The following is a 17,156-nucleotide window of genomic DNA, read 5'->3' as shown; positions in this document are numbered from 1 at the left end:
GAGGGTGAGCAACTGGAGCAGTGACAGGACGTCATCACTGACGAAGTCATAGCAACCAAATAAACAACAGGGCGAGTATTACTTGTGACTCAATCTTAGGCAAAGTGACAAACAGCGACGAAAGCCGCGACATGAAATCCGCACTCACAGGGTCCGTGAAATATGACAGCTACAGTTTATTGGAAAATAGCATTGCGGACACTGAATTTGATGATTTTACTGTTTATCAGACCCCAGATGAGACAAGAAGCTAACGACCTCAGACATATTTTGGTTACAAGGACGGGGTTATCTGTTTGTAAAGTGTCTATATATCAGTAACGTTTTGAAATTAGCACTTTGCCAGCAAGCAGTACTTTGTGGGCAGTTGTGCTAAAGTTTGCTGGCTAACATAACATAAACTGTCTCTCTCTCTCTTTCGCTCGCCATTGTGACTGTCGGAAAACGCGGAACCAAAACAAACTATCACCCCCATCGCTCTGGCGGTGAAATGCACCACGATGCAAAGAAACGCGTTCAAACGCAACGCAGAACTCTGAAAGGGTCACGACGCCATATGAGCGACGGCGTAGCTGCGGCGTGGAGATGACGCAGAAGCACAAAACTACGGTGGCCCTGAAGTGCAAATCACAACAGCAAATAGAAAAACGCAACATCATAAAATCATAAAACACAACGGCAAATAGGAAAACACGTCAGCAAATAGGAAAACACGACAGAAAATAGGGAAACACGACAGCAAATAGGAAAACACGACAGAAAATAGGAAAACACGTCAGCAAATAGGAAAACACGACAGCAAATAGGAAAACACGACAGCAAATATGAAAACACGACCGCAAATAGGAAAACACGACAGCAAATAGGAAACCACGACAGGAAAACACGACAGCAAATATGAAAACACTTCAACAAATATGAAAACACAACGGCATTAACTTCTACCGGAAAAGGTAGGGCCTATCTAGTAGAGGATGGACCCTCCTGATTGGACAGACGGACTGTCTGTCTTTTAACAGGAAGGAGAGATGAAAAACACGGAAAAGCACCTACTTTTTTCTTTGTATGTTTCAGTTTACCACTGAGGTGACTAATGAGCTGCTGTGGCTGTAGAGCTCCGGAAAATACTGCTTTGGAAATTCCTCCTCCTGCATTAACTGTGCTATAGGAGTTTGTGTTCTTGCAAAGTAGGCTTATATTTTACTCTTTTTATTAATGTTTTAATAATTATTTGCAAGACACGGTAACCTTGTGAATGGCCACTAATGTGTTTGTTTTCTCAAAGGGGGACCAGTCCACTCACTGTTTCTGCGGTTATTTTACCATTTTGTTTATTTGCCTTGGTTGATTAATTTTTTGTGATTTCATTTACAAGTGGTCTGTAGATTTTTTTTTTATGGAAGTTTTGACATACGTTTCTCTCCTCGATTTGTGTATATTCACAGCTTGATCCTGTACAAGGCTGGGTCCGTGTCGACACTGCCTCCTCGGGGTGAGACTGCACTGGGTGACACTCTGTTGCGGTGTGTATGTAGCCTCGACACTGTATATTTTGTAGTGACTTGCATGAATTGTGTAGAAATAAGTGTGTAGTGCATGTCCTTGTCGCTGCTGGGCCTTCTGTCTCCTCTTTCTGTCTCCCGGAGTAGTGTGCGCGTGCTGACCCGACCTTTCTACTTTGAGGAGAGTAAGACCACATGTATCTGCCATCTAATTTATTATTTTATTAATCTGTCCTTGCTATTTTAATTGGGATTCTTTTAAACTTTTTGTAATAAAACCAAACGCATTTTTGTACAATATTTGCCTCCTGTCAATTGTTCCTGTTAGGGGAGAACTACAGTTGGTCACACGACACACTATTTAACATAAGTAAGGGTACAAAGGGTTCTTCCTGACCCTCAATAGGAGGTGGCGTTGTCAGGTCTGAAAGGTTTTATGTGCTCAGGCACTACAATATCTAAAATCGTTTCCACATGTGTTGCAAGAATAGGGCTTCTCATTTGTCTGGATTCTTATATGAGCGTTCAGAAATTATGTCCGACTGAATCTTTTCCCACGTTTTGCAAGAATACAGGTCACTTGTGAATTATCAGGTGGGACTTAAACTTGAATGCTTTGCCACAGGTGTTACATTGGAAAAACGTTTCACCTGTGTGTATTACAGTGAACCTTTTAACAAGTTAGAGTTGTTTACATTGTTACTGTGATTATTGCTTTTGTGACGTCTTCTCTTTGGTTTCGGCTCTGCATTTCTAGTTGATCCTGAGTCTCGATGCTTGCTTCCTTTCTGATCTTGCACAGGTTTGTATTTAAAGTCATGCACCTCTGTTAGTTTTTTAACAGAACATTCCTGTGTAACTTTATTTCAGGTTTCCAAACGATATCCAGCAGTCTGCGCAGACGATCGATCTCTTCTTCGTAATGTTACTCGACGATAGCTTTATTTTATTTTTTTTAACTCCGAATATTTCTTCAGCAGCAGAAGTTAGTCGCTCGTTGACAAAATCTCAACTGAAGACGTTGTTTAATTACAAACGAAATAATTATCTGCGGTAAGACTACAATATCCTCTTCCATGACTGGAGCTATTTGCTGCCAGCGCCTGCATTGTTTGCTTCCGCTGGATGTCACACTGTTAAGTTCCCGGCAGTGGAATTGAGTTAGCCTTTCGTTCCGTTTTTATGTTGTTGCACATCTCTGTTGCTTAATTTCACAGGGGAAATTGGTTATTTTCTGTAGTAGTAGTATATTGTCCACCCACTAGACGGCAGTGCATACACCCATTGCATAATGCAAACTTCTCAAAGTGATCCAAAAGATATGCATGCTATATCTTGGAAATATAACTGAACTTCTTATGAATGTGAATATAAAATGTATTATGTGTTATGGGAACAATGCTGCATACACATTGATGCATTAATAATGGCAATCTAATGTAATACAATATTATATGACATTCTAAAAAAGGACCATTGTGTACTATGATTACTTTTACCTTTGATACTTAATATATATTTTCTTTGTCTTTTACTGTAGTATTTTGGTATTGCTACTTTGACCTTGTAAAGGATCAGAGTACTTCTTCCACCACTGGGAAAGGGTCATTAAGATGTAAACTGAAAACCAATGAATCTGTTGAGCAGAAAAGTGATGACAAATTGCTTTCAGTGAGGTTTATTGAAGGCTTGTAATGATAAATGGCAATGCTTGCTGTCTTGCTCTCTGTACACGTCCACTCACCCAAAATGAAGATATATATATTCATCTTGTCCTGACCTGTCAGACAGAAATGTATTACATGTGTAGCTGCTTCAACATACAACAACATGAGGACAGACATGGAGCTTAAAGCAGGGTCCTGCTGTTGAGGCAGCAGACATTCCTCTCATAACACAAGCAGACTTGAATCTTCTCCATCCTTTACTGAGATTATCATCCTGTCTGCCCCTCAACTGAGAAACCTCGGGGAGCTACTTAATCTCGCCCGCCTTAGGTAAAAGTCTAAAGAGTGGCTCTTGAAGACATGTTACCATCAATCATAACCGCTTCACAACATAAACATAGTTATCCTTAATCTAGCACCAACTTTCAAACATTCTATGGCTTTCTTCGTCATTAAAGTGTGTTTAAAAGCTTAAATGGTACAGCAGGTGGAATTTTCTCAAAATAATGGAGTTTTTTTTTCTCTCAGCAAAGTTTTAGCTCAGAACAGCCCAAAGGCATCCTCATGATTAACAACTGCCATCGGTCTTCAAGGTCACCATGTCTGTCACGTCGCTTTTTGAAATGTATGCCCTTTGTGTTTTGCTATGCAACAAGGGGAAAAAAAGCTTCTTTGGGCTGTCTTACATGGGCATTTTCAAATGAGCCTGCACAATGATGATCAAACACTTATAACACTGACATTATGCCAACCATATTTCTGTGTCTCAGTCATTTTCATACTGCATGCCAATACTATAAAGTATACACTAAGTTGTAATTTTTATAGTGCATTGTTTTGGAGGTTACTGTTTTTGTTTACTGTACACTTTTGTGCTGACAGATAATGACAGACCATGGGTGTGCCGATAAATGTCAATTGAGCTATCACTGTGTAGCACATATGACCAATTTCATAGTTGAAAATTAAAAAAAAAAAGCAAGTAAAATGTCTTTTCCTAGACTAATCTATGTGTTTTCCAGGAGCATCACTTTTTCAGGCTGTGAGAAGAGTTTCCACTTCAGGAAAAACGTGTCCACAATAGTGGATTTGACTACATCTTCACAGAAAACAAGATTTAGACAAAAAATAATTAATTGTAAAGTTGCACACAATTATAACTAACATGGGGTGCTGTCCACCAATACTATGAGTGATGATACAAGATATAGCCAGCAAAAAAAGAGAGAAAAATAAACAAACTACAATGTTATGTTTAAAATTCCAACTGTATTTTGAGTGAAAGATTACATTAAAGGAAACCTTTTCCAGTGTTATTGTACAAGACCTTTAAAATGTTTACAGTTAGTATTTAACATGCAACAGCGATACAGTGAAAACTGACACTTAACATATGTCCCATCCTCTATAATATGTAACATTTAAACATGATCTGTAACATAAATCTTTCCGCATGTTTGGCTGCTCCTCTGCTTTTTCAGCTATCACCTGTCAGATACTCAAATGAAGAACTCACGCCTGTGGTTTGTATGTTAAAACCAGTCACTGTTTCCTCTCCCATTGTTCACGATACTGTATGTTTTGTGTGTGCTTTTATTCACGTGGCAGATTACATGACACAGGTACACTTTAGCCCTCTGTGGGCTTTCCGATCCTCTCCCATAACAATAAAAAAAAAAAACTGTAACACATCCGCCTGCCTGGCTTTTATGAAGGTGAAACTCCCTCAGTTCCCCTGTTTCTGTGTCCACTATTAAAACCAGGCTTGTGCTCAGTCATCTGTTGAGTCTTTCCTGCGCAAAAAGAGAGCATGTCAAAAGGTGATGGAAAATATAGAGTATAAACTTCCAGAAGTGTCTGGATGGAAAGGGTTGAGGGGGTGAGGGGAATGTGTGTGGAGGGGCAGTGGAGGCCTTTGCTGTCCTAAGTAGTATCAATAGTCTTACTACTGTCATAGTATAATATGAATAACTAACAGTGGTAATGCCAAATGAGTTACATCATTGGAAGAGTTGCATTTTAGCACTAACATTTACATAACACAGAGCCTGTTTCTTTTTTGTGTCATTCCAGATTGAACCATCTGATAAAACGTGGGTGAGGGGAATGTTATGGCTAGGAACAAGCAGACAGATAGCAGTTCATAAAAATGGAAGCAAAGAAGCAGAAGGTGTTTGGAGCTTTTAATGCCTGGCCTGTGGGCAAGGCAGCTATGCCTGGAGCATGTCTGGCTTTTTGTCTGGCTTTTACAGGAGAGTAGACAGATTATTTGCAAGGGTTGAGATGGATCAGTGAGCTGAAGGTACTATGTGACATGGCAGCATGAGGAGGGGCAGAGGGAACCATATCCTTTTACAGCCTGGAAATAAAGCAGGCCAGCGGCGGTGGAACGGCCCCGCGTCTCTCATCTTATTGGGCCATTAGTTGACGAGGCCACAGCAGCACCACTGGCTGCAAAGGTCCAGCACCAGATTGTAGCAGACAGGGAAGTGATTTAACATGAGAGGATTATTTCATCCCAGTATTTCATTGAACTAATAGCCCTTCTGACTGTACTGTAATGCTTGACATTATTCATTAATGCACTTATCTGCAGTATTCCCATATAGATACACTGTTGTTCATTAATCATACAACTGCACCTGGTTTGATCTTTTTAATGGAATAAGAGAACAGTGTTTTATTCCTAAAGGAATAGTTGGACATTATAGGGCATTTTTGGGACATTTTGTATTTTGCTTTCTTGCTGAGAGTTATATGAGAAGATTTATACCACTCTAATGTCATGACTGTAGATGTGAAGCTACAGCCAGCAGATGGGTAGCTTAGCATAGCACAAAGACTGGAAATAGCTAGCCTGGCTCTGTCCAAAAGTAAAAGCACCTCTAAAGCACCTCTTAACCTCTAAAGCAAAGAAGTGAATCATTGTATTTCCCAAAATGTCAAACTATTCATTTAATGATTTGACTCAGTAGAATTTAAGTTGTGTAACAGAGAAAACAACAAACAGCTAAAGTTAAAGAGAGTAAAGGAATTTTGTTGCTTTCATCCTGCTGGGGGAATACATCACAGACTGGCCAAGATTAGACATCCTTCTTCTGCAGCATTTTTCACGACTACTGGGATTTAAGGATTGTAAAAACATGCAAGTGAAGTGATGTACAAAGAGAACAGCTCAAGGTGCATCATCCCTTCCCCGGCGAATCATCTGGAGACAACCAAAATAACCCATGCAAATCTAAAAACATAGACATGAACCCTGTTCAGAAGAGGCTGTCCCTGTGACGAGAGTAGCAGTTTTCAAGGAATGTCCTGATCCGGGATGCCTTAAGGAAAAGACTTTGCTCAAGACCTCCCTTTTTCTCCTTTAACATACACACCCATATGACAGGATGATTCATATGAGAGGCCATATTCACAATGAGATTACTCTTGACCTGTGTATTCACAGGTATGATGCATATTTTCAACGACACTGTGCCCTTTTCATCTTTATTCATCAGCCTGTCCTGTCTTTGGCTGTCTACTCCACACTTTAAAGCTTTTACATAATATCAAATGATTATTATATATTGTGTTAGCCAGTGGCAAAGCTCCCTGTAATACCATATGACCATTTTTTTCTTCTAAAATGTCTCTTTTGACTCAATGAGGTGATTTTACTGTTAAAGTAAAAATAAAATGGTGGGCAACTGGATGGTTATTGGGGTCAAGGGTTGTGCGACCCCTCAGGTCCAGAGTTGTTGTCTGTCTGACAGGGTAGGTAAAGTGTAGTTAATGAGTGGCAGTTAGAAATAAGTGATCATATGTGGCAGGAATGCAACACAATGGCATACTTGTCGGTCAGAGCTCAAGTGTCTGAGTGGGTTGTGGAGGCAATCTAAATGTCTCACTTACTGTTTAGACCAGTGCTTTTCTACTCTAAATATGATGCCAACAAACTGCTTTAACTATGGGTGCTTATTGAGGGAGGCAGAGATAAAAAGTAAATGCGGATTGAGGGTAAAATATGCATGTATAGTTTGAGGCTGATAAAAATGGTCCTATATGTAGATAATTGTTTATTAATGGTGAAAATAAGCATGATGCCAGACTGTCACAATCACAATCATCATCATCATCATCATAATCAAAACATCCCCTTTATATGCCAACAAGTCTTCCAGAGATGGTTTTGCTATTGCTCCATTTGAAAATTCTGATTTTAGAAACCAGCGTGGGCGGGATCTAGGAGAAGACAAGAAGGGGAGGGCGGTGCTTACCTCTTCATATTCCCAAATGTCAATGAACTCTCCACAGCAAGTTGAAGTGGGCTGGAAATATTTTAGGATAGTCACTGCAGAGCGCTCAGATACCACATTCGTCCACCATGACAGACAGGAATAAGCTCACGTTCAAGTCTGTTGAGTTTCTTAATATTTGTATATAATATTGTAAGGCTAGTTATTTTATATCGGAAAGGAACATGTAGAATTATTAATAGCTGGATATCCTGGATCAAACTGTTGAGGGCGCGTTCTTGCTCTTGCGGAATATACGACAGGTGACTTTATGTAGTAGTACAACAACTCTTCCAGGATGAGACTGTGGACTTTACTTGTCATTATCCCGGTGTGCGCATCCTCTCCTCTGGCAGCCGGTGAGTTTGAACTTGTGTGTCTAAGACTTTTACGCACCCACTTCATGAAGGTGTGAATTATTAAAACGAGCATTGCACTCATGGGAAACGTTGTGTCCACGTGCCTCACAGCATCATAAGTGCACACATTCTAAGAAAGGGTGTTAGGGAAGCGGGAACCGAACTCGCAACCTTCTTAGTAGCCTAATGTCCTGCCATGCCCGACGTACAACTGCCGTTCTTCTCTCACCTTCTCTCAAATTATACTAAAGTCAACGCACCTTTCTCCTACCAGAAACGTCTAAATCCAAAGGTCCAGCTGTGGAGAGCCGCTGCTCCGGCCGAGCCTGCAATCCGCTAATGGGCAACTTGGCCCAGGGCAGAGTGCTGAGAACGCAGTCGGTCTGCGGCTCCAACTCCTCGGAGCCCTACTGTGTCTACAAAGAGACCGCTTCCCCCCGTAGCAGGGAGTCCTGCTCGGCCGCAAAATGCAGCAAGTGCAACTCTGCTATCCCCAGCCAAGCGCACCCCCCCTCTGCCATGAGCGACTCTTCTTTCCGCAACCCTGACACTTGGTGGCAGTCGGCAGAGGGGGTGAAGGAGGAGACGCTCCAGCTCGACCTGGAGACGGAGTTCCTCCTCACCCATCTCATCCTGGTGTTCCGCTCTCCCCGCCCCGCTGCAATGGTGCTGGAGCGCTCGCAAGATTATGGGCACACATGGAGGGCCAGCAGGTATTTTGCCAGGGACTGTGAGGAGGTGTTTGGCCTGTCAGAGGGGTCGCCAATCGGGGAGAGTGGAGTAACTTGCACCTCCAAGTATTCAGGAGCTTTCCCTTGCACGAGAGGAGAGGTGAGTACATTGGCTGGTCTAGAAACATTTACATGAGGTGGAAAGTGGTGTAGACAGTGTGGCATGAGAGGGGTGTGGGGGGCCCAAAATAAAAATGCATACTACTTCTGCAGATAAATTAACGTAAGGTAGCTTATAACTAAAAAACATGTTTTACAGAGTGAAAGGATATATCACCTTACTGGAAACATACCATGATGTGAGCATTATCAATTATGGATTTTCTATCCATTTCACATAGAGGACATAGAGGTGCCCGAAAGCTCGTCAAAGCTATACACAAGAACAGCGACAGCTATTAGTAGTCATTTAGTAGTTTCTAATTAAAATTCGCTAAATCCTTCATTTAAACAACAGGATTTAGAAACTGATTACACATGATCTTATTCTATTATTCTATGATTCTATTATCTATTGTAGCTCAGAGAAAAGGTTTCAATATTGGATTGTGATTTTATTTCTGAGATCTGAGAGTGACAACATTAAATCTCGCTGCCAGACATCCCCCCAGCACTTCACAGCAATAACACTTACCATCTGCTCTGATCTTGTTGTCCATTTATTGGCACCAGGATGCACTATAAGCTGATATCACACGACCCACTGAACAAACAGTTGCTTTGTAAACTGACCTCCTCTGAAGGGCTGCGGGAGACCTTTTTTGTTAGGCCAGCCTTCTAAGCCGCAAACTGCTTACCCGGCTAGAATATCAATGTTCACTTTTACGTATGATGTTCTCCCAAAGCATTTTTTTGGAGCTGCTGTGTCATCACAGGGAGGTCTGAGCCAGAAAATCAGCTTTGGTTAATTCATGAGCAGACCGTTAATTCACACAGAGGTGTAGAAGAAAGACTCTCACTGGATAGTAAAGATTTGTTTTGCTCCACAGAGCCTCAGACCACGTTGGGAGGTTCTGGTTGAACATCTGAATAAATATATGGCTTTGACTGATCTCATAATTGCAGTATGCGTCTTACTACAGTATGTCAGCTCTCTTGTGTAAGCCCCTCGCCCTTTATAATTAGTGTCTCTGTTGCTCAACATGCAAAGACGTCCCCAAAATGTTGTGTGAATGTAGAGTTTCCATAATAAAGTAACAATTCAGACATCATATACTTAGTTTAAAATCTCTGCTTGCATTAATGAGCTAATGTATAAATATGGTCATTACAAGTGAAGTTTTTCTTATTGCAAATCAGAATTTGCTAATTTGTCAAGTGCCATAATCGTACAGTAAAACCTGTAGTTGACATGTGTACTGTATCACTAACCACATGATGTCATAGTGCAAAATATATTCATTATGACACAGCATGAATTCTCTCTTGTGCACAATACAAACGGACCATATCATCCATAAGTATAGATGATAATTGTATAAAATAAGTATGAAAAAGGGACATTTTGGAGTGTTTTCACCCTATACAGACACACAGAACTGATGAGAATAAATGAGAATTAGATTGAAAAATAAGTGTGTATTGAAGATGATCCATATTAATGTATGTCTTTGGGTCTGGAACTTATCCACTCATGCTTCCTGCTTTCAATTTTATTTCCATAACAATCCTACCACAATCATATTGTGTGTCTGACAGTTTTCATTCCTGATGTTGCGATGAAGAGTAATGACCTATGTTGGGCTTTTTTTTCTTTTCTTTTTTATACCTGCATGAGCACATTTTCATATACAGACAGAGTATCTTTAAGATCAACATTCAACTAAACTTAACGAGGGAGAACAAGAACCATTTATCCATGTTTACATTGGAGCTAGTCTGATTTTCCTAGAATAGCAGCTATTTGAGGAGCGTGAAAGATGAACCAGATTGATGCCTTGATTTTATTTGGCAGACCAAGAAAAAAGAGAAACTGACAATGTTTTTGTCATGGTCTGTCAGTGTCTCTAAGGTCAGTTTCTTCACTTATTAGAGAGGCTTTAACAAATGGAATAACACTGATTTTAAGACATTTTCTCCTCTACTTCAATGCCCAGGTGATCTATCAAGCTTTGTCGCCTTGGCACTCAGTGGATCCGTATGGACCAGCTGCCCAGGACCAGCTCATGATCACCAACCTCAGAGTCCGTCTGCTGCAGCGCCAGCAGTGTCCCTGCCAGGCCAAACATTCTGGTGCCGCTGTCCTTCCCACAGACCACTATGCCATCTATGATTTTATTGTCAAAGGCAGTTGCCTTTGCAATGGTCATGCTGACAACTGTGTACCAGCCGGGGGCTACCAATCCAGCCAACAGAAGAGCGACAACATGGTGAGCGATTTTAAGCTTGATTTTGTGAACATACAGCTTGCAGGTACAGGATACTCCACCAAGGAAACACTCTTGCTCTTGGTCTTTTGTTGTGAAAATTAACTAAGATGTTGTGTCATGCTGATGGCTTCATTTTGTCTCAGTTTGTATTTGTTTATGTGGTGAGATTGGGAGTAAAGGGTTTGGTTTGGTTTAGTTCCCACCACTCCCTTGTTACTCAGCTGTGCGCTGGTATGTGCCGCTGAAGTGAAGACTGGATATTAGGCCACAGCTTTACCTACCATTATAGGGATTTAAGGATGTGGAAACTTTAATTATGGTATTCAGCCTTATGCTTCAACAACCCATAGTCTCTGTTGTGTTATTCTCTTTACTGTAAATTTAGAATAGAAGCACTAGTTTAATTCCAACATTGTCTAAAGGGGTGTAAACATGTTACACAGACAGTAGTAAGCTGCACAGTGTGTAACCACTGTGGTTGTGCATGTAGACGGTGCTATGTTGCAATACTTAAGAAGTATTACGCACATCACATGTACCGTAGGTGCAAGGCTGCTGGAAATCAGGCTCAATGAAAAAAGTAACGCCTGCACACTGACTACAGAACACAAACTTATTTAAATGGATAATGTTTCGATCTCATTTGGATCTTTGTCAGGCCAAAATGTTTTAAAATGGTCTCCACATATATACATCAATAGGCTGATGACAGGATCTATGATGACAGGCGTGGTTAACCATCCACCTGCCCAGGGTAATACACATCTTAAAACAATTAACAGTTTAAGAAGAATACAATGAAAACTCTTCAAATATACATTAATCCAACAGAGTGGTAGTACACTATACAATATAATACAATACTCAGTATGCTGCAGTACTACTTGCTCACTTTCCTCTAAGCAACGTTCCTGAAGCACTTGTAAAAAACATACAGTCAACAATTAAAAGATGCCTGCAGATACAATAACATTTACAAGTTTTTTTACGTGGTGTTTGCCTGGCAGGTCCATGGCAAGTGTGTCTGCAGACATAACACGGCAGGTGACCACTGCGAGCGCTGTGCACCTCTCTACAATGATCAACCCTGGCAGGCTGCCAATGGCATCATAGGAACACCGCATGAGTGCCAGAGTGAGTGATGGGGCAAGAGAGTCAAATGCAGAGTAGGACACACAGCATGTAGACATATCTCGAAAATGAATTTAGTCTCATAAATCACATGTAACCTTTTACACACTTGCGCATGATGAATAACAGAGCAGTTCTTCTTTTTCATGTCAGCTACTGTTAGAGTTATCACTGCTATCACTAGGGCTTGAAGAGTTCAGCCAAGCAAAGAAAAACATTTCGTTGTGTTTTACATGTCCATCTAAACCTAGAGTGCAAGTGTAATGGTCACGCCAAGAGCTGTCACTTTAGTCGTGAATGGTGGCTGGTGACAGGACGGCAGAGTGGTGGGGTGTGTGACAACTGCCGCCACAACACAGAGGGCCGTCACTGCCAGAACTGTAAGAAAGGCTTCTTCAGAGACCCCAGCCAACCAAAAACTGCCCCTGACTCCTGCAAAGGTAAGGCCCTTAAAGTTTTTTTTCCTCAAACCATAACTCTGTTTGGATGAATGCCAGCAGAGAATTCCAATTAAGGGGGAGAGCCTTTGATATTTTGAGGGCAGTAATGGAGATTAGATTTTTCTTTTGACCCTTTTGAGATTAAAGCAGATTGATCTCTTTGATAAGGGCATTTTCCCCCAGCACCACTCTGAGTCACTGCATTCACAGTGATGAGATAGTAAGATGACTCTAGTCCGCTCCTTAGCAGGAATGACGGAGACGACCGCACTGTTTTGGAATGTGACTGTAATTGCAAGCAATGAAGGAATTTCCCATGGACCATGCAAGCAAATTTTTCTCATTCTTGCCCTTTCCCTTCTGCCAGGCATGCTGAAGCCTTTTTTTAAGAACAAACATGCAATTTTTGGAAACAGACGAAGCAAGTATGTAACAAAAATCAATCTGTCATCACAAAGGACCATTAGGCGGCAGGTCTCACAGCATAGAGAGGGTGTGATTAACTGTTTGTTGTTGCTGCAGCTGCTCAAAGCATGTTGAGTAAATACTCCTTGCTTGTTACAGGACGATGATAAAATACAGTTAACTTTTATATTTCCACAGGAATTCCCTGTGTACACTCTAAATGGGTTTGTTTGTGCTTCTATAAGTGTGTTTGTCCTTTGCATACATGCAGCCTTACAATGTATACTTAGTGCTTCTATGTCTGTGCCAGAAAAGGAGACACATAGTTTGTTAACATGCAGTCCTCTTGTTCTGTCACCCCTCTCCTCTGCAGCCTGTTCCTGCCACCCTGTAGGCTCCATCCTCTCAGGAGGTAGCACTCTCTGTAACCCTAGCAGTGGGGAGTGCACTTGTAAGCCCGGAGTCGGAGGCCCCAGCTGTGACAGCTGCATGCTGGGATACTGGGGGCTTCATGAATACGGCTGCCATCCATGTGACTGCACAGGGGACTGTGACCCCTACACTGGTGACTGCATTTCTGGGTGAGAGCCAAGACTTAATACAATATCCATATGTATTTGTACTTGGATTAAGTGATGTGTGGTGTAGAGGTGAAGTGCATTCTGGATGATTAACACTGAGTGGAGCCCTGCCTCTGACTGGTTTTACCTCTGCGGCACAGCTCAGATGTGGAGGTCTTCTATACAGCCACCGGCCACATGGGACACAGCAGCAATAATAGTGAGACGGCACTCTTTAGGGTAGAGGAGCTTTTCTCTGCACTGCACCACTCTGGTGAGTCGCAGGTCATATCACATGTAATATACTGCACACTCAGCCCATACAGATAAAATGCAGGTGTTTTGATCTTGAAATCTATACATCATGATGAAGTGATTTATAGGAATCTTTTTAATAAAGTTTCATTTTTTTCCAGTGAAATGTGAGTGTGTAGAAGTAACCCTTGGCAGCTCTAAACTCTTCTGTGCTGCGGAGTATGACTATGGTAAGTGCTATTTGACAGAGGGAATTCATTCAATATTGTGTAAGCCAATCATGGCAGTAAAGGAGGGTGAGACTATTCAACAACATATCTTAGATGTTCCACTCCCATTGAGTTTTCTTGTAAACAAACACATTTTCTCTTTACATTCATTGTAACTCACCAAAGCCCATTATATGTCATATCGAATGCATTTTCTCACTCATAAAACCTTTGCATAGCCAATTTTTAGAAAATGTTGAAACCTGTATTGTTTACATCCATGTTTACTTGCCATATACATGTTTGCTAGAGGTCTTCTTCTTACCTGCCTTTGCTGACACATTGCTGCGTTTCATGGTACGTAACCGCCACTTGTAAATCAGTGGAATAGTTTGAAACCATTGGCAGGAATATGTATCTAACCATCCTCATGCACATGCACATGCAGCAGGACAAACAAAGCAAGACCCATTCACAAAAGCATTGCTCCACAGCGCTACTAGTGGTCGCAAACTCCATAGGCTACCTTTTAAAGTTTGCATTGCACCTCAAGGTCAAAATTTATGCAGCAGAGGCCAAGATATCTGACTTTTAGTCCACAGCCTGGATCACCGATTCCCATGTTGCAACTCGATAGGATCTTTTCATTAGATTCTCCCTTACCGACAGGGCCCACCTCTTTCAAATGCAATGCCCCTAGTGTGTAATTTATATAAAAATTAGCAGTCTCCACAGCCCAGGCTGAGGAAAAGAAATCCTGATGACATCAGTTTGGTTATTTCCCTAGACTTGAAGAGCTACTCCAGGGCCACAGAAGACATTATACAACTGTTTTCAGGGGTTCATGACATTCTCCTCATGACAAGTAAACTGATTCGGTGGTGTAAAATTGGTGGCGTTCCCCTTTAACCTTTGAAATGTGTCTATGCTGCAAAAGAATAAAAATCTGAGAAGTGGAAATTGTATTTTGTAGTTGGTAGACTGCTAATTTGTTGTTTGTGTTGCCTTGACAGTGCTGGTGGTAAAGGTAATGTCAGCTCACGATAAAGGCTCCCATGCGGAGGTAGAGGTTAAAGTCAAGAAGGTCTTGTACCAGAAGCCTCAGATGAAGATCCAGAGGAGAAGCGTCACCCTTTACCCAGAGTCTTGGACCACCCAGGGCTGTACCTGTCCTATCCTCAACCCAGGTCAGCTGCAGCCACTTCCAGAATAAAAAACTGTATTGCTCACAATGCAAAAGCTTAATAATTAGTCGACTCTTAAGTGAACAATCTGCCAGCTTTGTGCTGAATAGAGGATCTTTGTCGCTGCTCATGAAGGCTTTGAGTGGGTGCCAATGTCCTAACATTAGTCATTTAAATTGGACATTTACAGTTTAAAGATTAGAGCCACCTCTCTGTTATGAGACTATTCAGATCTAACACTCTTACAATAATCATTTATGGCAACATTCATCCAAGCCATCCTTAGCAGCACAGTATTTAACTGGTTTATTATAGTTATATAATGATGTGGGCTCTTTGTACATAAGGTGATTTTCTCCTGTTTTGTGTATTTTAGTGACATTCTTAGTAGAGTTGAAATGTAGTAAAGCTTATGCTCTGTTTTCTTCTCCAGGATCTGAGTATGTAGTGGCTGGTCATGAGGACTGGAAGACCGGCCGACTGATGATCAACACCAAGAGCCTGGTTAAACCATGGAAGTCAACCCTGGGACGCAAAATCCTCCACATCCTCAAAAAAGACTGTGGCCGCTGGTAGGGCATTACCAAGAACTGCAATGGACAGAGGGATGGAGAAGTATGATCTGTGACATACTGTACAGGAGTGTGCGGAATAAACGAGGGACTGTTTGAATTAGGCATTGCTTGGACACTAAAATGAAAGCAAATCCCAATGCCTACTACAGGGATTTAATGTTTCTGTGGAGTCCACAGCCCCAAGAAACAGCTACTACACCACAGTGCTATGGTAGAAATAAGCACAAACCTCGCCCAACTACAGTCCCTTAAGAGTCAAAGTAAACAAAGCAAGCCATAAAGACTTACATCTGAACAAAGACAAAGCTGATGTTGGAATTTCATTCCTGTCTTACTGTATTATATTTTCCAGGTAATTTATAAAACAATGCATGTTAAATACTCAATTACACTTTATTTCCTGGGTAAGTTGCTGTCAGACTTGATGAGCCATTCAAGTCCTACAGTATACATTTTACTGAGAGCCGTTTACTCTAAAGTCTTGCAAAGGCACAGACTGAATTATCCTTGTCGTCTCGCAGATATTGCAGATAAATCATGAATGAAGTCAGAATGTGTGTGAGTGTGGATGTGTGCATTTGCTTGATGTCCTTGGCAGGGAGTCTGGGACTGTGCAGGTCAGAACAAGTAACTCCTGGATGAAAAAAACATTAAAGGAATCAGGCGGCTTAATCTGAACAGCTCTGCTCAGCTGCGGCAAACTCGCCCGCCTGCTGTCTGACAAGAGCAAAACACACTCTGCTCCACCCTCTCTGGTCTAGAGTATATGCAACCGGCTAAAACACTCAGGATTGAGTTTGTTCTCACAGCTGGTTCAGTTACAAGAGTTACTCATTGTCAGATTACTTCAGTCAGACTTGATTCTGTGAGGATTTTCTGCTGTCCTCGTCTGACTTGCTTCTATATGAGGAGGATTCACGCATCTCCAAACCTGACCCTATGGGAGCCAGTGTGTGTGTGTGTGTGTGTGTGTGTGTGTGTGTGTGTGTGTGTGTGTGTGTGTGTGTGTGTGTGTGTGTGTGTAAGAAAGAGAGCACACTCTCTTAACATATGCTCCTCTTTTTGGCCTGTGATTCCTGCTGCCCCAAAATAAATATGTATTAAAAGCCTGGGTATTCATTGACATCACAGTGTATCATATCCGGAGTCCACAGGACATTTTAGAGCCAGGCCCAGTTAAGAATAGGTCTGGTTTCTCTGTCTCCAAGGAGGACAAACTATGTGAGGATATATGATGTATTCCTCAAACATGACATCACTGACATGTCCTTGTCCCAAAGACTTTACCAAAATAAGAGAAAGGGGCTGGAGATTTCCTTGTAAAGGACAACGTGGTGCTTTGGTGTGCATGAATTTGTAACGCTATTTTTGTGTGTCCTATATGTTCTTTTTTTTATCTAAACTGCATAAACTACACATTAGTGTGCTCATTGTTAATACTTCTGGGAAAAGTCTGTTTCCTTCCATGACGACATTATGCTGAAACACG

General features: G+C 41.5%; 1 protein-coding gene across 1 annotated transcript; it reads left to right on the top strand.

Annotated features, from left to right (window-relative positions):
- Positions 1-7,450: 7,450 nt before the first annotated feature.
- On the top strand, positions 7,451-16,709 carry LOC144522320 (netrin-4-like). The gene is made up of 10 exons (XM_078257309.1): positions 7,451-7,808; positions 8,083-8,639; positions 10,636-10,908; positions 11,916-12,042; positions 12,291-12,479; positions 13,258-13,465; positions 13,606-13,718; positions 13,861-13,929; positions 14,922-15,095; positions 15,526-16,709. Exons 1-10 carry the CDS (start codon positions 7,748-7,750, stop codon positions 15,666-15,668), a joined length of 1,914 nt encoding a protein of 637 aa, XP_078113435.1. The 5' UTR covers positions 7,451-7,747; the 3' UTR covers positions 15,669-16,709.
- Positions 16,710-17,156: the final 447 nt, after the last annotated feature.

This window comes from Sander vitreus, chromosome 8 (genome assembly GCF_031162955.1).
Source record: "Sander vitreus isolate 19-12246 chromosome 8, sanVit1, whole genome shotgun sequence".
In the NCBI taxonomy this organism is placed as follows: Eukaryota; Metazoa; Chordata; class Actinopteri; order Perciformes; family Percidae; genus Sander; species Sander vitreus.
The sequence above is the reverse complement of the archived record's forward strand: the minus strand, read 5'-3'. Positions and strand labels throughout refer to the sequence as shown.